Genomic DNA, 25,442 nt, shown 5'->3' on the forward strand with positions numbered 1-25,442 from the left:
CAAAATGAAAGGAAATATAGAAAACAACAACAAAAATACAGAAAGTAACCCAAACAACAAAAATTCACTAAATGACAACAAGAACACAAAAAAATAACAAAAAACACACATAATGTGTTATGTTTTTGGCCATATGTGCCTGTTTTTGTCTCCCTCTTGTGGCTCTCTGTTTTTCTTTTAGGCTTGGTCCTGGTGGGGCGTGGACTCCGAGCAGGCACACCTGGTTCCAATTACTCATCACTGCAATACAAAAGCCTCAGACTCACCTCCACTCATCGTTGGATTGTTCCGTCTATGCTGCGGTACTTCTGCTCTAGAGATATCCTGAAGTCTATGCCTTTTGCCAAGTTTTATTTTTGATTCTGGACTTTTATTCCTCTAGTACCCGAGCCTGCTCTGGAGCCACTCCCAGGATCAAGCCAAGCCAAGAGGACACTTTTTGTTAAATAAATTCACGTCGACCCACACTTTGGGTGTTGTGTTTGTTTATGGGTCCAACTTAACAACCCTAACAGAACAATCCAACCACTATGGATCCAACCGACCCAGCATCCATTGTCAAGGTCCTTACTGTGCATGGACAGACTCTTGGACACCATGACCTGGGATTGAAGGAAGTGATTGATGCGTTAGGAGAACTTTCCATGCAAGTAACGCAAGTGCAAACCCAGCTGATCCAAGTCACTGCTCAATTGGCCTCACCTGCTGCCACACCAACCACCTCTAATCCACCTGCTCAGGCCTCTGACTCACCTCAACCTGCTACTCTCCGAACAGCACGTGAGCCATATATTCCTACACCTCAACCATACTCTGGGGAACTTGGTTCCTGTGGGAGCTTTTTGTTAAAGTGTGATCTAGTCTTCGAACAGCAGCACCAGACCTATGCTTCTGATAGATCACGTATTGCTTATGTAATTGGGTTACTATCCGGAAAGGCGTCTGATAGGCTACAGCTATATGGAACAGTGAATCTGAGATTTTGCAGTCGTATCAGCAGTTTATAACCGAAATGAAACATATTTTTGACCATCCAATCCAAAGTAAAGAGAGAAGCCAGCGCCTATTTTCTCTCAAGCAGGGAACTTCCTCTGTGGCACAGTATTCATTGAACTTTAGGATTTTGGCAGCAGCTAGTAGGTGGGACGACACAGCACTTCAGGGGGCATTTTTTTATGGGCTATGTGAGAGCGTTAAGGATGAACTGGCAGCTCGAGACGAATGCTCAGACTTGGAGTCATTAATCTCTTTAGCTGTTCGCCTGGACAATCGTTTGAGAGAGAGACGCAGGGAGAGAGCGTCAAGTTCCCGCAGTAGTTTTCATCCCCAATCACCCGCTTCCCCTAAGTTTGAGATGGAATCAAGCAAGACACAATTTTCCACCACTGAGGAACCAATGCAGCTTGGACGTCTGCGTCTTGATCCTGCCGAACGTCAGCGTCGCCTGCAGTCCCGTTTGTGCTTCTACTGTGGGGGCTCGGATCACGTTCGGAGCCAATGTAGCCTTCTGCCAAAAGATGTGGCTCATCAGGACCCCCTGACTCACTGATGAGCCACACCTCCGTGAAACCCCCACCACAACGTATCCAGCTGCAGTCTTCAGTCTTGTACAATGGTGAGCCATTTTCTGTGATATCCTTAATAGACTCCGGATCTGATGAGAATTTTGTTGATGCAGATTTTGTGAAACAGACTGGCATTCACACCGAGCCCATAGACAAACCCAGGACAATTAAGGCTGTGGATGGGCATCTAATAGCTCATGTTACTCATTGCACAATCCCTATTACGCTCATTCTTTCAGGAAATCACAAGGAGACTATTAGGCTCTATGTTCTCCCTTCTCCTCTAGCTCCTATTGTTCTTGGAATACCATGGCTATCCTTGCATAATCCACAGTTTGAGTGGTCTACGGGCTCAATTACCTGGAGCGTGTTTTGTCACTCCAACTGTCTGCGTTCAGCTATCTCTCCTGTGCATACCCATATCCCAAATGTGACACAACCCCCGGATCTTTCCAATGTACCATCTGAATACCATGATTTGGCTGAGGTTTTCTGTAAAGATAAGGGACTTTCACTTCCTCCACACAGACCATATGATTGTGCTATTGATCTTCTCCCTGGTGCTCCTTTACCCTCTAGCCGTTTATACAAGCTGTCTGGACCTGAGCGGGAGGCTATGGAGAGATACATTCATGACTCATTAGCCAACGGTCTTATTCGGCCCTCCTCCTGACCTGTTGCTGCTGGCTTTTTCTTTGTAGGAAAGAGGGATAAGACCTTGCGCCCTTGCATCGATTACCGAGGGCTTAATGATGTTACGATAAAGAACAAGTACCCACTGCCTTTAATTGATTCTGCTTTTGAGCCTCTGCACAGGGCCACTGTTTTTTCCAACCTGGATCAACGCAACGCCTATCATCTGGTGCGTATCAGGAGTGGCGATGAACGGAAGACTGCCTTCAATACGCCATTGGGACATTTTGAATACCAGGAAATGCCTTTCGGGCTTACTAATGCTCCCGCTGTCTTCCAGGCCCTGGTCAACGACCTTTTGCATGACATGCTGAACAAATTCATTTTTATATACATCGATGACATCCTCATATTCTCCCGGGACATCCAGGAGCACATTCAACCTTTTCCTCTTGTTCTGAGAAGACTTTTGGAGAACAAATTATTTGTCAAGGCGGAGAAGTGTGAGTTTCACAGACCCACTGTTAGTTTTCTGGGCTTCATTATCGAACAGGGCAAATTGAGAGCGGATCCAGCCAAGATTCAGGCTGTGGCTGAGTGGCCTACCCCCACATCCCGAAAGAACTTACAAAAATTCTTGGGCTTTGCTAATTTTTACAGGCGATTTATCAAGGATTTCAGCAGAGTTGCCGCCCCGCTCACTCGCCTTACCTCGAGCTCCATTCCCTTCACCTGGACCTCTGATGCTCAGAGTGCATTTGACTTGCTCAAACGGAGGTTCACCACTGCACCTGTACTCATCCATCCAGACCCCAGTCGACAGTTTGTTGTGGAGGTGGATGCATCCGATCTAGGTGTGGGTGCCATTCTGTCCCAATGCTCTGCTGAGACCAACAAGCTACACCCATGTGCTTTTTTTTCGAAGACGCTTTCTGAGGCGGAGAGAAACTATGACATAGGTAACCGTGAGCTATTGGCTGTAGTTTCAGCCCTCCAAGAATGGAGACACTGGTTGGAGGGGGCGCAGCAATCCTTTATCATTTGGACTGACCACAAGAACCTTTCTTACCTCCGGTCAGCACAAAGGCTCAACCCCCGCCAAGCACGTTGGGCCCTTTTTTTAAGCAGGTTCAACTTCACTTTGACCCACCGACCAGGCTCAAAGAACGGCAAGCCTGATGCCTTGTCCCGGCTTTACACTTCTGACCCTGTTGAATCTGTTCCAGGCACCATACTGCCCCCTTCCTGTGTGGTTGCTGCTGCCCACTGGGAGATTGAAGACACAGTCATGTAGGCCCAACGCTCGGAGCCGGATCCCGGTCAGGGTCCGCCTAATCGCCTTTTTGTCCCAGCCTCAGTTCGTTCCCAAGTTCTCCAGTGGGGCCACTCCTCCAAGCTCTGCTGCCACCCAGGTATCCAACGCACTATGACCTTCATTAAACAGAGATTTTGGTGGCCCTCCATGGGTTCTGACGTCCGTGAGTTTGTGTCTGCTTGTGATATCTGTGCCTGTAGCAAGTCATCTCACTTGCCTCCTGCCGGTTTGCTGCATCCTCTTCCGGTGCCCTCATGACCCTGGTCTAATATTGCGGTGGACTTTGTTACCGGCCTGCCCCAATCCGAAGGTAATTCAGTTATTCTAACCATTATCGATCGTTTCTCCAAGGGAGTCCATTTTGTCCCCCTTCCCAAACTCCCATCTGCCTTGGAGACGGCTAACTTGTTAGTCCAACATGTTTTTCGTTTACACGGGATCCCTGTGGACATCGTATCGAATCGTGGACCTCAATTCTCTTCACAAGTATGGAGAGCATTCTGTCAGGCCATTGGCGCATCAGCCAGCCTTTCCTCAGGTTTTCATCCACAGTCAAATGGTCAGGCAGAGAGGGCAAACCAATGTCTCGAAACTGCCCTTCGTTGTGTGACAGCCCGCCATCCTACTGCTTGATCCACTTTTCTTCCTTGGGTTGAATATGCACACAATTCCATGTCAAGTTCTGCTACTGGACTCTCTCCTTTCATGGCTTCTCTTGGTTTCCAGCCGCCTCTGTTTCCTGCACAAGCACGGGAGGTGGCTGTCCCATCTGTTCAGGCCCATCTTCGTCGGTGCCGAGCCGTTTGGAATACCGTCCGTTCTGCCCTCACACGTTCTGCAGCTCGTAGCCAGCAAACTGCCAACCGCCGTCGCACGGCAGCACCGGTCTACCAAACGGGACAGAGGGTGTGGCTCTCTTCCCGTGATCTGCCCCTCCAAGTGGACTGCAAGAAACTGGCTCCGAGGTATGTGGGACCATACGAGATTGAGAAGATTGTGAACCCCGTCTCTGTCAAACTTAAATTGCCCGTTGCTCTACGAGTTCATCCTGTGTTCCACGTTTCCTTGATCAAGCCCATCATGTCCAGTCCTTTGTGCCCTCCGGCCGTCCCCCCGCCTCCCTCCCGGCTCGTTGAGGGTCACCCTGCCTTCACGGTTAGTTGGATCCTGGATGTGCGCCGCCGGGGGCATGGATTCCAATTTCTTGTTGATTGGGAGGGTTATGGCCCTGAGGAGCGGTTGTGGGTTTCTCGTCGCCTTATCCTGGACCCTGGTCTACTGAGGGACTTCTATCGCCGGTTCCCTGACAGGCCTGGTAGGACGCCAGGAGGCGTCCGTTGAGGGGGGGGGGGTCCTGTTATGTTTTTGGCCATATGTGCCTGTTTTTGTCTCCCTCTTGTGGCTCTCTGTTTTTCTTTTAGGCTTGGTCCTGGTGGGGCGTGGACTCCGAGCAGGCACACCTGGTTCCAATTACTCATCACTGCAATACAAAAGCCTCAGACTCACCTCCACTCATCGTTGGATTGTTCCGTCTATGCTGCGGTACTTCTGCTCTAGAAATATCCTGAAGTCTATGCCTTTTGCCAAGTTTTATTTTTGATTCTGGACTTTTATTCCTCTAGTACCTGAGCCTGCTCTGGAGCCACTCCCAGGATCAAGCCAAGCCAAGAGGACACTTTTGTTAAATAAATTCACGTCGACCCACACTTTGGGTGTTGTGTTTGTTTATGGGTCCACCTTAACAACCCTAACATAATGTCTCCAAAAAACAGACAAAATGGCTAAAAAAACAAAATAATAAGTGCTCTGATTGGTCATTATTCTAAATGCTGACATGAATGTTGATAATGTGGCCCTCAGATCAGATCCAATCACAGTTTTGTGGCCCCTGCTGTGATAGAGTTGCCCATCCCTCTCCTCCAGTACTTTCCCAATCGTGGAACACCAGCGCTCGCACTAACAGAGAAACCTGTCGACTGGTGTCGTGTCTGTTGTTGGTTTTTGTGGAAAGAAAGATGTTCACGTTCAGGCAGATAAGCATTCTGTTAACACTGAGTTAGAGTGACAAAGAGAGAGTGAACGAAGGAGAAGTAAAGGGTGAGAGTGTGGGGGTAGGGGGGTGGGGGGGACTCTGGGATTGACAGAATGAGACAAAAATAAATAAATAAATAAAAGAGGAATGGGGAACGAGTGAATGGGCCGGATTAGATCGACAGCGAGTGATAAAGAAAAGTAGCACATGGAATGAGTGGAGAGAGAGAGAGACTGAGGCTCAGTGATAACCAATCAGCTATCAGGGTAAAACAGCTCTGACTGTCTCACCTACAGCACACGCACACACACACACACACACACACACACACACACACACACACACACACTATGGGGGGTGGATCCATTCTAAATTCATGTGCACCAGTCCACTGCACGTGTTCCTGCTGCCTAACTTACATTAAACGTCTATTAAAGACGTTAAGTGTAGAGGCAGGTGAGGCGTGAGTGACGCTACAGTGGTCAGGCGTGTTTCACTATTGAGCACCGTCTGCGTGACATGTAAACACTAATAAAATTGCAAGGCGTGTACACGTACACTTGGTACCAGTGACCACTGCTGGTTTCTAGCGGTATTGCACGACATACAAGTATTAAAAAGTTACAGATCGTATTCGCCAAATGTGTTCCAAAAGTCCCGTGCACAGAGCCAGCCAATAGAATGTCCCGGTTTGATGACCAACGCATATGGATGTTAATACAGACACACTAGTTTTGTTACAATACTGGCTCCGTAGAGTTGCTACATCATAATTGACCTTTTGCAAAACCCCGCCCACAAACAGCCATTGTCCAATCATACGTCCGAGCAATCGTTGCTATGTAAGCAAGGTCCGACATGTTGAATATATCCCTCCACAGCATAGTGTCACCCCGTTTGTCTGGATCTGGAGGATATCGCGCAGGTATAGCTGCAAAAAAAGCCACTAACACGCACCGGGAGACTTCACCCAGCCAATAAATAAGGGGGGGCGGGGCTTTTGTGAAATTTCAATTGCGTTTCAAAGTCCTATATTTGGTCTTGTTCTTTCTCTCACATGGATAAAAACCGCTCCATGCTTCGCTTGAGGAGAACGAGACCCACATTTTATAGAGGACCAGAGTTCACTTGTTTGCATTTGTTAGGTGTGAACATGCCATCAGAGCTAGTTATCACATATTACAAAAAAACCAGAACTATCAGAGGAAACGAAGCACGATGAGGATCAAAGAGGTATGTGTGGAAGCTAATAGATCGGATCGACAGTGTTATTTAACAAAAAATGTTTGTGACATTAACGAGACTATGACTAATTATAAACATACAAACCTATCACCATGCGTGACTTTAACTTTCATTCCGTGAGCAGCGGTTGTGTTTCTATCATCGTGACCGATACAGGATGTTGTGATGACCGCTGAACTACCACAAAGCAAAGAGCGACATCTGACACATGCTAACACACCACACGCACTAACACTCACTCACATTTAGTGACGACCCCCTCCAGCCTGATGATGTTGGGGTGGTCAAACTGTCCCATGATGGAGGCCTCAGACAGGAAGTCCCTCCTCTGCTTGTCTGAGTATCCTGCTTTCAGACTCTTGATGGCCACGTAGATCTCCCTCTTTCCCTGAACACGCAGCCGACCACTGCACACCTCGCCAAACTCTCCTACACACACACACGCACGCACGCACGCACGCACGCACGCACGCACGCACGCACGCACGCACGCACGCACGCACGCACGCACGCACGCACGCACGCACGCACGCACGCACGCACGCACGCACGCACGCACGCACGCACGCACGCACGCACGCACGCACACACACACACACACACACACACACACACACACACACACACACACACACACACACACACACACACACACACACACACACACACACACACAGCTTTGTAAAGCTTACATGATTACTTTTTGCTTTGTTCCAATTGACGTTGTAAACATCTGCACCAAAAACTGAGCCAGGGTTGGGGTCAATATAATTATAATTAATTATAATGCTAACGCTAGGGTAATGCTAACGCAGGCTTATGCTAATGCTAGTCTAATGCTAATTTTAGGTTAATGTTAACACTAGGCTAATGCCAATGCTAAGCTAATGTTAAGGCTAGGCTAATGCTAACACTAGGATAATGCTAATGTTAAAATGCTAATGCGAGATAAATGTTTTTGCTAAACTATTGTTAACGCTAGGCTAATGTTATTGCTAGGTTAATGCTAAAGCTAGGCTAATGCTAACATTTGGCTAACGCTAACTTTTGGCTAATGCAATTGCTAAGTTATCACCAACGCTAGGCTAATGTTAACGCAAGGCTAATACTAACACAAGGTTAATGCTAATGTTAGGTTAATGCTAATACTAGTGCTAGGCTAATGCGATTGCCAGGCTAATGCTAATACTAGCGCTAGGCTAATGCGATTGCCAGGTTAATGTAATTGCTAGGCTATCTCTAACGCTAGGGTACTGCTGACACTAGACTAATGCTAAAGCTAATAATAATAATAATAATAATATATTTTATTCGTAATGCACTTTACATTTGACACCAAATCTCAAAGTGCTAGCTAATGCTAACACTAATGATAGGCTAATGCTAACGTTAGGCTAATGCTAAGCTAATGAGATGCCTTTTGTAATTAGCACTATAGAAATAAAGTTCAATTGAATTGAATTTAATGCGAATGCTAGGTCAATGCTAACATTAGGCTAATGCTAATGCTAAGCTAGTGCACCGCAGTGCAGGACAGCACCTGCATCCTCACTTGCATTTTCTTCAGGAAATGCAAATAATTAGTTAATAATTAAAATGTGTTTCATATCAAGCTTTCACACATTTTACCATAAAAAATAAATAAATCGATGGGTATACTGACACATAAACGGCCCACACCATAAATATTAAAACCTACAGTTTCATTGAATAGGAAGCCTAACAAGGTAATCATTAGCTAGGAAATAAATCAGATGCTAACAGAAAGCTAACACAAGAGGAAGTTTAACGTTTATTAAGTTATTAATTTCAGGCTCAGTAATTGTGATCAATTGTAATTGAACTTCAGCAATTGAGAATGTAATTGTTTCTGATATCTGTGAAAGTTGGGTTAGGGTTCATGTGGATTTGTTGGGTTTTTTCTTTTTTCTTAAGAATTCTATATGCTTAGAAATGACTATTGTTGTAATGTGTTATATTAATAAAGTTGAATTGAATTGTTAAGCAATAAATTAGTGTGCCACCCTTTACTGACATTATATTGGCTCATTTTTTAGTGTAGATGTTCAAAATGTCAATGGGAACAAGGAAAAAATGCGATCTGGAAAGCTTTTACTTATACCATCATATTGTGAACCACCCTAATATATACTGATATCTGAAAAGTAAAGTTCTGCTCATGGATTCTTTGATATCATAAAAAAAAAGTTCTATTTCTGCTTCACAGCTAAAATAACACTCACCAGCTCCAATAACTCTCTCTATGCGGATATTGGAAGCGTCTATCTCTTTGGCAAAGTCTCTGACGGCTTGGTTTGGGTCTTCGTAGGTGTGAGGATGGATGTACGTCCTGCTGCCTGGAAGTTTGACTGCAGATTGTAAAAAAAAAAAAAAAAAAAAAAAAAAAGTCAAAATAGAAGGAGAATTATTTACTGTGAATTCCAAGTGTGCAGGAGAATAACAGAGGATATGTGTACGAAAATATCACAATCCCATGTGTGTTTGGAAACATTCCCAGAAGCAAACCTAAAGTTAGCTGCAGTTTTTGTTTTACTTTGTCAGGAAAGCAAAACCAAAGGCTATTGTCTCTTTATTTCCATTGCAGATTTTCACTAAATAAAAGCAATATTTATTTTTCTTTTCTTTTTTTCATGAAAAAAGGGAAAAAAGAGAGAGAAAAGAGAGAAAAAATTTAAATAAAAAAGGGGAAAAAAGATAAAAAAAAGACAAAAAAAAGAAAAAAAAAGTGTGATATAAAGATGGGGTCACGACCCAAAAAAGGTTGGGAACCTCTGCCTTAATCTGTGCAGCCAAAAAAAGGTATTCTGAATAAAATCCTGTCAGATATCGAGTCGGAGATTGGAGTTTCCAACTCGGAAATGCAGAGTTCCAGATTGCCTCAAACGCAACATTAGATTTATTGAGAACTTTAGATTTTCTGAGGTGTGGTGGTGTTTTATGATGAGATTCTGGAATTATTCCAACAAAAACGATGAAAAACACAGTTTGAAACAAATGTTGCATCGACACTCCTCCTACTACATGTCTACGACATCGATGGGCAACTTTTATCACAGCGGGGCCACAACAATGTGATTATCTGATTTGAGGGCCACATTATCAACATTGTGCATTTTTTAAAAACTGGTTTTTGTCATTTTGTGGGTTTTTTGTGTTCACTTCATATTTTTGGAGTCATTTTTATGTAATTTTCTGATTGTTTTCTATATGTTTCCATAAATTTGTGAATTTTTAAAAAAATGTTTTGTCATTTTATGAGTTTTTTGTTGTTACTTTACATTTTTGTGTAATTCTGTTGTTCTTTTGTATAGTTTTCTGTCATTTTGAGTATTTTTATACAGTATTATCCTTCCATGAATGTTTTTTGTTGTCATTTCACATTTTTTGATTCATTTTTGTGTAATTCTGTATTTGTTTTGTATCTTTTTCTGTCATTTTGAGTATTTGTGTGGTAAGACTTTTCTTTAGGAGTAGTTTTTGTACATTTTGGTTGTCGCTTTTAATATTTTTTCAGTTATTTTTCTGCATTTTGTAGATGTCCTGTGTGTTTTTGGAGTCATTATGTCTAATCTTGTTGTTTTCTTGTGTATTGTTCTGTCATTTTGTGTATTTTTGTTGTCAGACTGTGTTTTAGGAGTAGTTTTTGTGCATTTTAGTTGTCAAATCATTTATTATTCAGTTATTTCTGTGCATATTTGGAATTGACCTGTGTGTTTTTAGAGTAAGTTTGTCTATTCTTGTTGTTCTCGTGTGTATTTTTTGCGTCATTTTGAGAATTTATGTTGTCAGACTGTGTTTTAGGGGTAATTTTTGTTCCGGATTGCCTTGAACGCAACATTAGATTTATTGAGAACTTTAGATTTTCTGAGGCGTGGTGTTGTTTTATGATGAGATTCTGGAATTGTTCCAACACAAAGGATAAAAACAGTTTGAGACAAATGTTGCATCGACACTCCTCCGACTACAGTGCATGTGATTACGTGCATGTTTATTTACCGCGGCCATGTTGAAACTGCATCTTCTCTTCATCAGGGTCCTGCTTAGCTTTGATATACCCGCAATGCCTGAAAAACAAGTTCATAGTTTGATTATCATTAATATACAGCATGATGCAAACTCACTTTATGATCATTTTTGCATAAACCCAAGAATTTAATCATACCTTATTCATTTTTAATAAGAAATATGATCTCAAAAAAACCACAGAAACCAACTAGTCTGAGACCACTTTATTCTCTGCACACAAACCTTATTTATATTCACATCAAAAAGCACACACACACACAAAACAATCTATAGCTTGTGGATTAAAAGAAAGCTGATATCCCTGCAGGAAATTAATAAGACAAAGATAATATAATAAAGAGTTAAAGCAAACAAATCTATTTGTATTATTTAATTCCCTCATCTAATGAGAATCGAGAAGAGAATCGGTGAGGAATCGAATCAATAAGCAGTATCAATAATGGAATCGGAATTGCTAAATTCTTATCAATTATCATCCCTACTTGTACCTCAATGCTAAACATGAACCAGCTAGCACCTCAATGCTAAACATGAAGCAGCTAGCACCTCAATGCTAAACATGTAGCAGCTAGCACAGGGGTGGGCAAACATGGGTCATATGGACTTTTAAAAATTGACAGATGGGCGGGGCCAGGACCCGATGCATACATACATTCTTCTTCTTGTCAAAAGTTCAAATTTATAAAACTTCACAACAAATCAACCATATGCGTTACAGATTTGCAACTTTCACTCAAATTTAGCCCCAATTCTAAAGAAACTGTATATTTAAGGAGCGACAGGCCTGTTAGTAGAGCAGTGCTTCTCATAGTGTGTGGTGGAGAATGAAGAAATGACAGGTTTAAACTTTCAATTTCATGCCAATCTTTTTAAAAACCCTTTCTTCATCGACAATAAAGATCATTAGGAAAGGCAATATAAGAATCCTAAAATGTGTCAGAAATTAAAAGAGCATTCAATTAAAGACTGCATTAGATATGCGACCGGGAACAAAATGTAACGTGGAGCTAAAATGCAAACATAATGATTTACGTCGTCATGTGAAGTGGAGCGGAACTATGAACAAACTTTTATTATCTGATTTAAAACATTTATTTACTTTTTAGTTTTCTTAAGCTTTTTGGCACAGATTCAATCAATCAATCAATCAATCTTTATTTGTATAGCGCCAAATCATAACCAATGGTATCTCAAGACACTTTACAGTAGAGCAGTCTTAAGGACGGACTCTTCATTTTATGGATACACACATATGGATATATACGTATATACACATACATATGTATCCCACACCCAACATGAATTCATCATGGCGGCAAGGAAAACCTTCTGTTAAGCAGCAGGAACCTTGTGTGGATCCCATTCCTATGATGAACAGCCATCCACGTTATGCTGTGTTGGGTGTGTGCAGAGGAAAGGGTGGAGACAGAGTTGTTGAGACTCTGTAACTCCACACTGAGGATCCCACGGACCTGCAAGACAAAAGCCAGAAGGAGAACAGGAGCAAACACACAAGGGAAGAAGCAGACATAGAGGGAGTGTTTGAAAGAGGAATGGGACCCTCTCCGGTCCCTCTCTAACCTAAATGACCTCTCTCTTAACGCCCTCTCCAACCTCTCTCCAACCGAGCATGCCAGACCCCCCCCCCCGGCAGTCTATGCCTATTGCATCTTAATTATGAGCTATGAGCTGGTTCCTAACTAAAAGCTTTACCAAAGAGGAATGTTTTGAGCCTAACCTTAAAGGTAGAGAGGGTGTCTGCCCCCCGAACTGTGGTTGGTAGATGGTTCCAGAGAAGTGGGGCCTGATAACTGAAAGCTCTTCCTCCTATACTACTTTTAGAGACAAATGGAACAACGAGTAGTCCAGCATTTTGAGAGCGTAGTGTTCTGGGGGGATTGTATGGCACTACAAGCTCCTTGAGATAGACTGGTGCCTGTCCATTTAGGGCTTTATAAGTGAGAAGAAGAATCTTGAATTCTATTCTATATTTTATGGGAAGCCAATGCAGAGAGGCTAATACAGGAGTAATGTGATCTCTTCTCCTAGTTTTAGTCAGTACACGTGCTGCAACATTTTGAACCAGCTGAAGTGTCTGAAGGGACTTGCTCGGGCAGCCTGCTAAAAGAGAATTACAGTAATCCAGTCTAGAGGTAACAAAAGCATGGACTAGTTTTTCGGCGTCGCCCTGAGACAGGATAGGTCTGATTTTAGCAATGTTACGGAGATGAAAGAAGGCAGTTCTTGAAGTTTGTTTTATGTGAGAGTTGAAGGATAAATCCTGATCAAATAGAACCCCAAGATTTCTAACAGTTGTGCTTCGTGCCAGAGTAATGCCATCTAGGGCAGTTAGGCTAGCATAGGTTTCTCTAAGGTGTCGTGGGCCCAGTACAATGACCTCAGTCTTGTCTGAGTTGAGAAGAAGAAAATTTTGGTCCATCCAGGCCCTAATGTCCTTTAGACAGACCTCAAGTTTAGATAGCTGATTTGTCTCACCTGGCTTCATTGATACATACAGTTGGGTATCATCAGCATAGCAGTGAAAGTTAACAGAGTATTTTCTCATAACATTACCAGGGGGGAGCATATAGATACAGAAGAGGATTGGACCTAGCACAGAGCCCTGAGGAACCCCGTAGCTTACTTTAGTGTACACAGAAGATCTATTATTCACGTGTACAAACTGGTACCTATCAGATAGGTAGGACTTAAACGAGTTTAGGGCAGTCCCTGTGATTCCAAGTAATTCCTCTAATCTCTCTAGTAGAATATAGTGATCTATAGTGTCAAAAGCTGCACTAAGATCTAATAAAACCAGCACTGAGAGTTGTCCTTCATCTGAAGCCCAGAGTAGATCATTAGTTACTTTAACTAAAGCAGTCTCTGTGCTGTGTTGAGCTCTAAAACCTGACTGGAAGTCCTCGAACAGGCTGTTGTTTTGAAGAAATTCACAGAGCTGAGCCGCCACAACTTTCTCAAGAATCTTTGAAATAAAAGGAAGATTAGATATAGGCCTGTAGTTTGCTAAAGTGCTGGAATCAAGAGTAGGTTTTTTGAGAAGGGGTTTGATTACAGCTACTTTAAAGGACTGTGGCACGTAGCCTATTGATAGGGATATATTTATTGTCTCCAACAAAGATGGGCAGACTAGGGGAACAACTTCTTTAAACAGCTTAGTTGGGATCAGATCTGAAAGGCAGGTCGATGGTTTGGAGGATGAAATAATAGAGTTAAGTTCCTGAAGTCCTATATGTGTGAAACAGTTTAGGTTAGGCCTATTTACATTTAATGGTACAGCAGGCCCAGGTGAAGGCAGGGAGTGGCTAATTTTATCTCTAATCTTATGAATTTTATGGTTAAAAAATGTCATAAAGTCCTCACAGCTGAGGGCTAGAGGAATCATGGGCTCAATAGAGCTCTGACTTTGTGTTAGCCTGGCTACAGTGCTGAAAAGGTACCTCAGATTATTTTTATTTTCTTCAATTAGTGAGGAATAGTATGTAGATCGACTATGTCGTAAGGCTGTCATGTATTTACTATGGCTTTCTTGCCAAAGTATTCGTGACTCCTCTGTTTTATTAGAGCGCCACATTCTCTCTAATTTACGGGTTGTTTGTTTGAGTGTGTGAGTTTCAGAGCTAAACCACGGAGCTTTCCTCTGACGTTTAATAGTTTTTTCCCTCAATGGGGCAATTGAGTCCAAGGTGGATTTTAGTAGACTAGCAGAGCTATCGACAAGCAGATCCAGTTGAGAGGGGTTATAATTAATATCATAGTTATTTATTGGATGGTGCACTGAGTTTAAGGCAGCAGGAATGGCCTCTTTAAATTTAGCCACAGCACTATTGGACAGATTTCTACTCCTAACTATTTTATTGCACAGTGCGAGATCCTCTAGGATAATGTTAAAAGATATTAAAAAGTGATCTGATAGCAGAGGATTTTCAGGGTAGACTTTTAGTTCATTAATATCAAGGCCATATGTTAGAACAAGATCAAGAGTATGATTTAAACGATGAGTAGCTTCATTAATAGTTTGAAAAAAGCCAACTGAGTCTATTAGGGACATAAAGGCTGAGCTCAGGCTATCACTATCTTTGTCCACATGGATATTAAAATCTCCTACTATCAGTATTTTATCAGAACTGAGGACTAAGTTTGATATAAACTCAGAGAATTCTGATAGAAATTCAGAATAAGGGCCTGGAGGACGGTAAATTATCACAAATAAGACTGGCTGGCAGGTTTTTGATTTGGTACGAGATAAATTTAGAACCAGGCTTTCAAAGGAAGTGTAACTGGCCTTTGGTTTAGGATAGATTAGGAGAGAGGAATGATAAATAGCTGCTACACCACCTCCACGGCCTATGTCTCGTGGCATATGAGTATTTAAATGACTGGGAGGAGTGGCTTCATTTAAACTAACATATTCATCTTGATACAGCCATGTTTCAGTTAAACAGAATAAATCAAAGTTATTTTCTGAGATAAGGTCATTTACTAGTAGAGATTTGGATCTCAGTGATCTAATATTTAATAGAGCACATCTAATGCTTTTATGTTTTGGTGTTTCTACATTTGAGATTTTAATTTTTTTCAGATTTTTATAATTGATAGCTCTTTTATTTGATTTTATGTTAAAATCATTGTGAAATATGGGTCGGGGGACTGACACCGTCTCTATAAAATAATATTCATCACCATCACAACAGTTGTCATGGCGATGAACACAGCTATCATAGTAGCAATGGGAGGGAAACTGTCCTAAGGCAAGCGCAGAGTGGCGTGGAGGACTCCCCCTCTGTAACATGGTCTCATTCATGAGATGTCATAAATGTGCCATGTTTTCTGATAGTAGAGATGCTCCCTCCAAAGTAGGATGGATTCCATCTCTTCCTATCAGGTTCGGTTTTCCCCAGAAGGATCTCCAATTATCAATGAAGCCCACCTCGTTTTCTGGACACCACCTCGATAGCCAGCGGTTAAATGATGACATGCTATAGGCTATACATGTCATCACTGGTCAGATTTGGTAAGGGACCAGAGAAAATTACGGAGTCCGACATTGTTTTAGCATAAGCACAAACTGATTCAATGTTCACTTTGCAAACAAAGTGTTATTGTTTCCTGTATATTTTGACTGCTGTACTTTTATATTTTGTTTTTTTATGCAGGTAATTAATTAGTTTTTCAGTTTTGATTTATTTATGAAATATACTTGCATTATGAAACATGATGATACTTGTTCCCTGTTAGTTCGTTTCATACTTGTACTGAATTTCTTTCTTTTTTTGGTTTTCTACTGCACTTTTTACCTTTTTATTTATTTTTTTTCTATTCAGATAATTCGTTTAATTTAGTTTTTGATTCATTATGAAATAATATATTACTTGTTCGCTGTTGGTTCAACACATTTTAACGTGTTATTTGTCAGGATTATTTGGGGGGCAATGGGCACAGGTGGGGCTTGAGAGTTCACATAATGCACACACACACACACTATATATATATCCATCCATTTTCATACCCGCTTATTCCCGTTTAACAGGGTCGCGGGGGTCTGCCGGTGCCAATCTCCGGCTCTCATAGGGCGCTGGGCGGGGGTACACCCTGGACAGGGCGCCAGTCCATCACAGGGCAACACAGACACAGACAACCATTCACTCTCTCATTCACTCCTATGGGCAATTTAGAGACTCCAATCAACCTTACGGTCATGTTTTTGGATTGTGGGAGGAAGCCGGAGTACCCGGAGGAAACCCACGCAGCACGGGGAGAACATGCAAACTCCACACAGAAAGGACCCAAGTCCACCCCAGGGCTTGAACCCAGGACCTTCTTGTTGTGAGGCGGACGTGCTAACCATTCACTCTCTCATTCACTCCTATGGGCAATTTAGAGACTCCAATCAACCTTACGGTCATGTTTTTGGATTGTGGGAGGAAGCCGGAGTACCCGGAGGAAACCCACGCAGCACGGGGAGAACATGCAAACTCCACACAGAAAGGACCCAAGTCCACCCCAGGGCTTGAACCCAGGACCTTCTTGTTGTGAGGCGGACGTGCTAACCATTCACTCTCTCATTCACTCCTATGGGCAATTTAGAGACTCCAATCAACCTTACGGTCATGTTTTTGGATTGTGGGAGGAAGCCGGAGTACCCGGAGGAAACCCACGCAGCACGGGGAGAACATGCAAACTCCACACAGAAAGGACCCAAGTCCACCCCAGGGCTTGAACCCAGGACCTTCTTGTTGTGAGGCGGACGTGCTAACCATTCACTCTCTCATTCACTCCTATGGGCAATTTAGAGACTCCAATCAACCTTACGGTCATGTTTTTGGATTGTGGGAGGAAGCCGGAGTACCCGGAGGAAACCCACGCAGCACGGGGAGAACATGCAAACTCCACACAGAAAGGACCCAAGTCCACCCCAGGGCTTGAACCCAGGACCTTCTTGTTGTGAGGCGGACGTGCTAACCATTCACTCTCTCATTCACTACTATGGGCAATTTAGAGACTCCAATCAACCTTACGGTCATGTTTTTGGATTGTGGGAGGAAGCCGGAGTACCCGGAGGAAACCCACGCAGCACGGGGAGAACATGCAAACTCCACACAGAAAGGACCCAAGTCCACCCCAGGGCTTGAACCCAGGACCTTCTTGCTGTGGGGCGGACGTGCTAACCACTAAGCCACCATGCGCCCCTGCACTTTTTACCTTTTTATTTATTTGTTTTCTATTCAGATAATTCGTTTAATTTAGTTTTTGATTCATTATGAAATAATATATTACTTGTTCGCTGTTGGTTCAACACATTTTAACGTGTTATTTGTCAGGATTATTTGGGGGGCAATGGGCACAGGTGGGGCTTGAGAGTTCACATAATGCACACACACACACACACTATATATATATATATATATATGTAAAAGTAGCTCAGTTGTTGTCGTGGGTTTGCTATGGCGGCGACCAATCTAACTCTGTTTTCTTCCTCATCTTACATTTTCTGTCCATACCTAGTAGGATGCCAGGCATTACAGGACTAAGTCAAATGAATGCAGTCATAATTATGATATTGTAACAAAGTGAGTCCTAATGTTCCACCTGTAGTTTATTCAACAGGTGTTGTGGTTTCCCATGGCCTTGAAGGCATCATTGTTACGTACAGCTTTCTCTGCCAATAATCGTCTTTGTTTACATGTGTTCTGCGTGTTCATTGGCTGGGAGGCTAGAAAAAGGGTGGGCGTAAGGATTCCAGATGAGGAGAGCAGTGCTGGAGGATCACTGTCACGTTGTTACACCAGTTACTGTTCACATCATTCATCTGCAGCACCATCCTCATGTTCTTTTGGTTCTTATCAGGTTTCTGGACCATTTCTTTATAGGGTTGTCTTTAGAAGCTGCCTTCTCCTGCTCCTTCTTTTACTTTTGCTCATTCTCGTTCTGCTTCTGCATCCACAGCGCCATCCTCACTTTTTTTTGCTTTTTATCAGGTTTTTGAACCATTTCTTTACAGGGTTGTCCTTCTTCTTCTTCTTCTTCTCCTCCTGCTCCTGAATTGTGGCTTGCAGGTTGTTGACGGCTTCCTGTGTTTCCGTGAGCGTGGCCTTCATGTTGGACATAGCAATGATGTGGTTGGACCGCTCCTCTTCCATTTCCACAATTCTTTTCTCTGCTTCATCCAGGGTGGTCTGTAGTTGGACCAGCCTTTCTTTGGTCTGGTTCTCATCCTTGAGGCGAGCTTCCATTTCTGTGATTGCTTTCACAGCGTTTTCATTCTCCACCACCAGTTGGTTCCATTGGTCTGTCCTGGTTTTTAATTCACCCTCCTTCATTATCAGAGTGGTCTCCAAATGTGAAATGGCTTTTTGTTGTTCATTTATTGTAGTTTTGTTCTTTCTTAAATCAATATTCATGTCGGAGATTTTAAACTCAGTATCAGCTGTCTGCTTTAAGAACATTTGTTCCTTTTTCTGAAGCTTGTTAGTAATGTCCAACAGAGCAGCTGTTTCTTCATCCAACTGCTTCTCCAGAGCCTCGACCTTCTCAAGTAGCGCCGACATATTAATTTGTAGGCTCTGCTCCCACTGGCTAGTTTTCAGGTCTAATTCATTTTCAAACTCATCCAGTAAAAATGTGAGGTAGGTGATTTCCTGTTCCTTTAGGTCCAATTTGATCTGTTTTTGTTGTGCCTGATCCAGTAAAAGACGGAGATTTGCAATTTCATTGTTCTTCTTTTGAAGGATGGAATCCATTTCTTTTTCTCGATTCAGCATCTTTGTTTGCCACTTTGCACATTCACTACACTTTGGCTTTGCTGGTTCCAAAGAACCTTGTGTCTGTGCTGTGATTTTAGTTTTCTCCATTTTTAAATTTCAGATGCAAAACTTGTGAACTGTCCCAAAAAGCTGTGTGTCTCTCAAAGCAATAAAGATTGTGTCTAAAAAAAGAACCCTCTGTGAGATATGATATCATTGCCGTTTGTCTATGTCATCGTTAGAGAACACAGTGCAAGATTCTGAATGCTGATTGGCTGTTAGGAACCACTATTCAAAATACTGATAATATTACTAAATTGATGCTTTTCAAGAAACTCAAAGACACTTTACACTTTAAAACTCAATGAAACAAATGAAAATGTTAGTGACATTTCTTTTAACTTGTTTTTAGGCCATTTTAATGATGAAGGAAACAAAACATTCAGAAAATTCTGGAGAAAGTGGGCGGGGGGTGGGGGGTTGTCCTCAAAACATGTCAGCATTATTTAATTGTATAAGTCATCATCACATGCATAATAGTATGTTAAATTGTCAAGAACATAATGTAAAACCTCCGTAGGGGTCGGGTGCAGAGAGGACTGGGTGGCGGTCGAGGCCGGTCCGCATCCATAGCTTCTGGCTGTTTGGACATGGAACGTCACCTCGCTGGGGGGGAAGGAGCCTGAGCTTGTGCGGAAGGTTGAGAGGTACTGGCTAGATATAGTCGGGCTCACCTCCACGCACAGCTTGGGCTCTGGATCCCAACTCCTGGAGAAAGGCTGGACGCTCCACTTCTCTGGCGTTTACCACAGGGAGAGGCAGCGGGCTGGGGTAGGCTTACTTATTGCTCCCCAACTCAGCCACCACGTGTTGGAGTTCACCCCAGTGAACGGGATGGTCGCGTCCTTACGCCTTCGGTTTGGAGAAAGGTCTCTCACCAATGTCTCGCCTACAGGCCCAACATTGGTGCAGAGTATCCGGCCTTCTTGAAGTCCCTGGGAAGGGTACTAAATGGTGTCCCGACTGGGGACTCCATTGTTCTACTGGGAGACTTCAACGACCCACGTGGGCTGCGACAGTGAGACCTGGACAGGGGTGATTGGGAAGAACGGCCTCCCCGATCTGAACCTGAGTGGTGTTTTGTTATTGGACTTCTGTGTCAGTTACAGTTTGTCCATAACAAACACCATGTTCGAGCACAAGGGTGTCCATAAGTGCACATGGCACCAGGACACTCTAGGCCGGAGGTCGATGATCGACTTTGTAGTTGTATCATCTGATCTGAGGATCAGCACCTCCAAATCTGAGGTCATGGTTCTCCACCAGAAAAAGGTGGTTTCCCCTCTCTGGGTCGGTGGAGAGTCCTTGCCTCAAGTGGAGGAGTTCAAGTATCTCGGGGTCTTGTTTACGAGTGAGGGTCAGATGGAGCGTGAGATCGATAGACGGATCGGTGCGGCGTCAGCAGTGATGCGGTCGCTGCATCGGACTGTTGTGGTGAAGAGGGATCGATCGATCTACGTTCCTACCCTCAGCTATGGTCATGAAATTTGGCTAATGACCGAAAGGACAAGATCGCGGATACAGGCGGCCGAAATGAGTTTCCTTCTCAGGGTGGCTGGGCGAAGCCTTCGAGATAGGGTGAGAAGCTCAGTCACTCGGTAGGAGCTCGGAGTAGAGTCACTGCTCCTTCACGTCGAAAGGAGCCAGCTGAAGTGGCTCGGGCATCTGTTTCGGATGCCTCCTGGTCGCCTCTCTCGGGAGGTGTTTCAGGCATGTCCTACTGGGAAGAGGCCTCGTGGAAGGCCCAGGACACGCTGGAGGGACTATGTCTCTGAGCTGGCCTGGTGTCGCCTCGGGGTCCCCTCAGAACGGCTGGAGGAGGTGTGCGTGGATCGGGAGGTCTGGGCATCTCTGCTGAGACTGCTGCCTCCGCGACCCGGCCCCGGATAAAGCGGAAGAAAATGGATGGATGGATGGATGGATCATGCAAAACCATAAATGCCATACATGTTTAGTTTTTTTGGAACATTGGATAAATAGACAGTCAGGTGAAACTAGAGGTTCACATGTCTCAGCTAACCAATCAAACAGTGTGTTCAGTTACGAGTGCACTGTGTGATGTCAAACCTTGGAAGGCTACTCTTACCAAGAAATCCTAATAATTAATGAATGAATTGAGTTTCAAAAATAATTCTGTTAGTTATACAAAAAGTAACCATCGTCAATGAATGGATTGGGCTCAGACTGAGGTGGACATGACATTTATTTTTCCTTCAACAAATATAAATGATAGTATCCACGCTATAGGTAAGTTACATGAGCAATAACATATACTCTACAGCAGTGGTTCTCACACTTTTTTGGCTCTAGTACCCCTTTCTCTAACTTTTGAATCCAAGCGTTCCCTTTGTCCGACTCCAACATTTTACTCAGAATTTTGTGAAAAAACAACTAATATAGAGCATATGGAATGGATCAGTGATAACACACATTTTAAAGAATCTCATTTTATAAATAATGAATGAAACAGTTTCCTCAATAAAGTTATTTATGTAGTTTTTCTCATTTACGTTCATCTCCCTCCTGGTGTGGGACTAAAACTGACCTTTGTATTTTCACTTCAAGTTCTAATCAAGATCATTTCTATTATTTCATTGTGTGTTCTTGGTGTCATTTTGTGTATTTAGTTGTTGTTTGTCTGTTCTTTTTATTTTTCAGTCTATTCTTCTCTTATTTTGTGTTTTTATTGTCATTTTTGTGTGTTGTTGGTGTTATTTAAATTATTCTATCCCAGTATGTGTTTTTGGTGTCGTTTGTTTGTTTTTTATGTTGTTTTGTATGTTTCTCTGTTATTTTTGTGTATTTTGTAGTGATCGTGTGTGTTTTTCTTTCATTTAGTGTGTCTTTTGTCGTTTTGTGTGTTGCTGTTAATAGTAAGTATTTTTATCTCTTAGTGTGTGTGTTTTGTTTTGTGAGTTGCTGGTATAAATGTTTAGTATTCTTATAATTTTTAACTAAAAATAAACATTGTAAAACCTCATTTTTTTTATGCTTTGATTTGTTAATGTTCCCCTCTCTCTCTCAAGTACCCCCTGTAGTGCCATGGCGTACCCCCATTTGAGAAACACTCCACAGGTGATAGGTAGGTGGTTCCACCTTCATCCAGTTGATGGTCATAGATTTTAGAGCTGCACTCAGAGAGATTTTCCATAAATACTCTGCAGCTTTTCCCACTATACCTACTGGTTTTAGTCCAAGTAAGGTTTCCCGTTGATCTTTGGGAATATTGATACCAAACACCTCCCTAAGGGTCAGAGAGACCTCCTCCCCAAACTGCTGTAGTTTGGAGCATGACCAGGATATGTGGACATGGTTCCCTACAAAGTCTCCACAATTCCTCCAACACTTATTGGACTGTGTTCTACACATCTTTGCAGTTATGTGTGGGGTCTGAAAATATCTAATTACAACTTTTCATTTGAATTCTCTCCAAAAAATAGCATTAGTTACCCTATGACAGGACAACGTTTGAGATTCTGTTTAACTGATTTACGTACATATATACGTCAATTCAAATCCAACTGTTCACTGCCATTGACGTATATGTACGTCAATTGTGTTTTTCAATGGGGGTTTCTAAGAGACACTGTGGTAAAGTTCTCTCATGGATATTGGACTTGTACTGTAGTGTAGTGACCAACTGGTGCCATGTAGGTCTGAATAAAAATGAATGTGTTTATTTCAAGCCAAACTGCACCACCTAGTGGTTAAACATAAGACTAACAATGATCAGAATAAATTTGACTGACATCCCAGATAACAAATAGAGACTGGGCCGTGTCTGGACCACACCTACCATTACATTCAGCACAGATCCGCCAAACGGATCTGAGCCTTCGTCCAAACGCACAACAACCCAGTAACGGTATGGCTCAGGATTGCAGGTCTGCTTCTGATACGGCCAAAAGGTGGCCCAGTTCAGTTTTAAAGCTGGGTTATTACTGTGCCAGATGCAGTTTGGCTCTGATAAACATCAAAAACATGACGCGGTATGAGTTCGACCTGAAACTTAGTCAACGGGTTCAAATACCCTGAGTGTGTGTATCTGTTATTTTGGAGTAATTTGGTGAAGCAAAATGTTCAAAATGTTAATTTTAAGAATACGGCTCCCTCGGTAAGAGCGCGGTATTAAGCGCGCTACTTCCGGTTTCGGGTTCATAATGTCACTTAAAGTCATTTAAGTTAATATTTCATGGTTATTTAATATTATTCACGTGATTCCAAACTTCCTTTAAATCGCGGCTAATCCTCCGTCTCCATGACTGTGGGCGGCGGCTGTGCTGACGGTCATTAGCCGACCTCATCACAAACTATCTGCTTCTTCAAACAGAGGAATGTAACATTTTTGTGAGCGGATGGGTCCACAACACGGCTCTACCATGATTATTGTTCTCCGCAAGGCTGAGTCTTTCTTATATTATGCTATGTGCTAAGAAAGATGCTAGCAGCTACAATGTAAACATACACACACACACGGCTGATGCACGTGCGTGCACTACATCAGGATATACCATGCTGAACTCACACAGAGCTGTTTAGAGAGAGAGAGAGAGAGAGAGAGAGAGAGAGAGTTGCGACTTTGGTTTTGCAAAACGTTTATTTTTCGTGTTACTTCCGTGTCTTTTTTTTTTTTTTTTTTTAAATCTTTCAACCTGAGACGAATTATGTGCATGACACGCGCGCGTGAGGGATATCGCACGGAGGAGATGGAGGTAGGTATACACACACACACACACACGCACGCGCCGCGCACGCACACGCACGCACGCACGCACGCACGCACGCACGCACGCACGCACGCACGCACACACACAGAGTCCCCTTTTTAAACTCCCTCCTCTAAATTGCACACATCCTGTGCTGTGGGTCCAACTGTTGAGAGCAAATATTGACAAATTGATCAAATCACTCCTGCTGTGCAGCTGTGAGGAAATGTTAAAAATATGCTGTGTGTGTGTGTGTGTGTGTGTGTGTGTGTGTGTGTATGTGTGTGTGTGTGTGTGTGTGGTCTTTTAGTGAAATCACATGTTTCTCTTCACTTTGTTGGATGGCTGCCTGTGTGTTCAACTCATCACCAAACAGACGATATCTGACATTTACTGCTCCTTTAAAAGCAAAATAGTGATTTGAAAAAAAAAAAAAATTTAATCGTGTTAATAGAAAGAATTAGGGCTGGGACGATACGATGTAGCACCTCAGTCTAATTTTTTGTGGCCCCCCAAAGCAAATGTCCAAAAAACTGTATTTCAAGAAGTTGAATGTAATATGAAGCCCAACATAATACACAAAATAACTCCCAAAACACACAAATCAGCACCAAATGTACAAAAATACACAAATAAATTCTAAAAACACATGAAATGACAACAAAGACACACACGACAACCACTTAAATAAACAAAATGACTACAAAAACACACACAATAACAACAACACATTACAGAATAGCTCTAAAGACACACAAACTGTTAATAAAATTACACAAAATGACAGGAAAATACAGAAACAACAACAAAAATACAGAAAGTGACCCCAAAAACGCACAAGTCAACAAAAAAGCAGAAAATGACAGAAAAATAAACAAAATTGCAACAACACAAAAAAAAACATTTTCCCCCTTTACTCTGATTGGTCATTATTCTAAATAATGACATAAATGTTGATCATGTGGCCCTCGGATCAGATACAACCACATTATTGCGGCCCCCTCTGTGATGGAGTGGCCCATCCCTGATAGAAACAATAACATCCTCGCGTTGACGACAATAATTTTTTAAAAACATGCATGTACAGTATTGGACTTTAACATAAGAGCATGAGCAGGTTAAAATAGATGAATCCTGAGTTAATTCTACATGCCTGATTGCATCAATCAACTGTTTAGGGAATACAGACGTGCACACAGGGTGGGGGCCACATTTTGACTTTTACAAGTAGAGTTGGAGCCCCCACCTGATGATCAGCTCCAACAAAAACACAAAGGGAAGATCATTTCCTCATTGACACACAGCTTTAGGGCATGTGTCGAGAACATATGTGGACAGGGGGGCGTGGAACACACTTCAACAGTGATCACACACGCACGCACGCACGCACGCACGCACGCACGCACGCACGCACGCACGCACGCACGCACGCACGCACGCACGCACGCACGCACGCACACACACACACACACACACACACACACACACACACACACACACACACACACACACACACACACACACACACACACACACACACACACACACACACACACACACACACACACACACACACTG

The 25,442-nt window shown here is 42.9% G+C and overlaps 1 protein-coding gene across 2 annotated transcripts in view; it reads right to left on the reverse strand.

Moving 5' to 3' along the window:
• The window catches only part of LOC114479144 (ephrin type-A receptor 3-like), a 137,381-nt gene that overhangs the window by 23,169 nt on the left and 88,770 nt on the right, over positions 1 to 25,442 (reverse strand). For both annotated transcript variants that reach the window (XM_028472661.1, XM_028472660.1), the window contains exons 11-13: positions 10,808 to 10,875; positions 9,034 to 9,159; positions 7,034 to 7,219 (exon numbers count right to left, since the gene is read on the reverse strand). In XM_028472661.1, coding sequence (XP_028328462.1) covers positions 7,034 to 7,219; positions 9,034 to 9,159; positions 10,808 to 10,875 — 380 coding nt within the window. The remainder of the gene's footprint in view (positions 1 to 7,033; positions 7,220 to 9,033; positions 9,160 to 10,807; positions 10,876 to 25,442) is intronic.

The sequence above is a fragment of the Gouania willdenowi genome, chromosome 17 (assembly GCF_900634775.1).
Source record: "Gouania willdenowi chromosome 17, fGouWil2.1, whole genome shotgun sequence".
NCBI lineage: Eukaryota > Metazoa > Chordata > Actinopteri > Blenniiformes > Gobiesocidae > Gouania > Gouania willdenowi.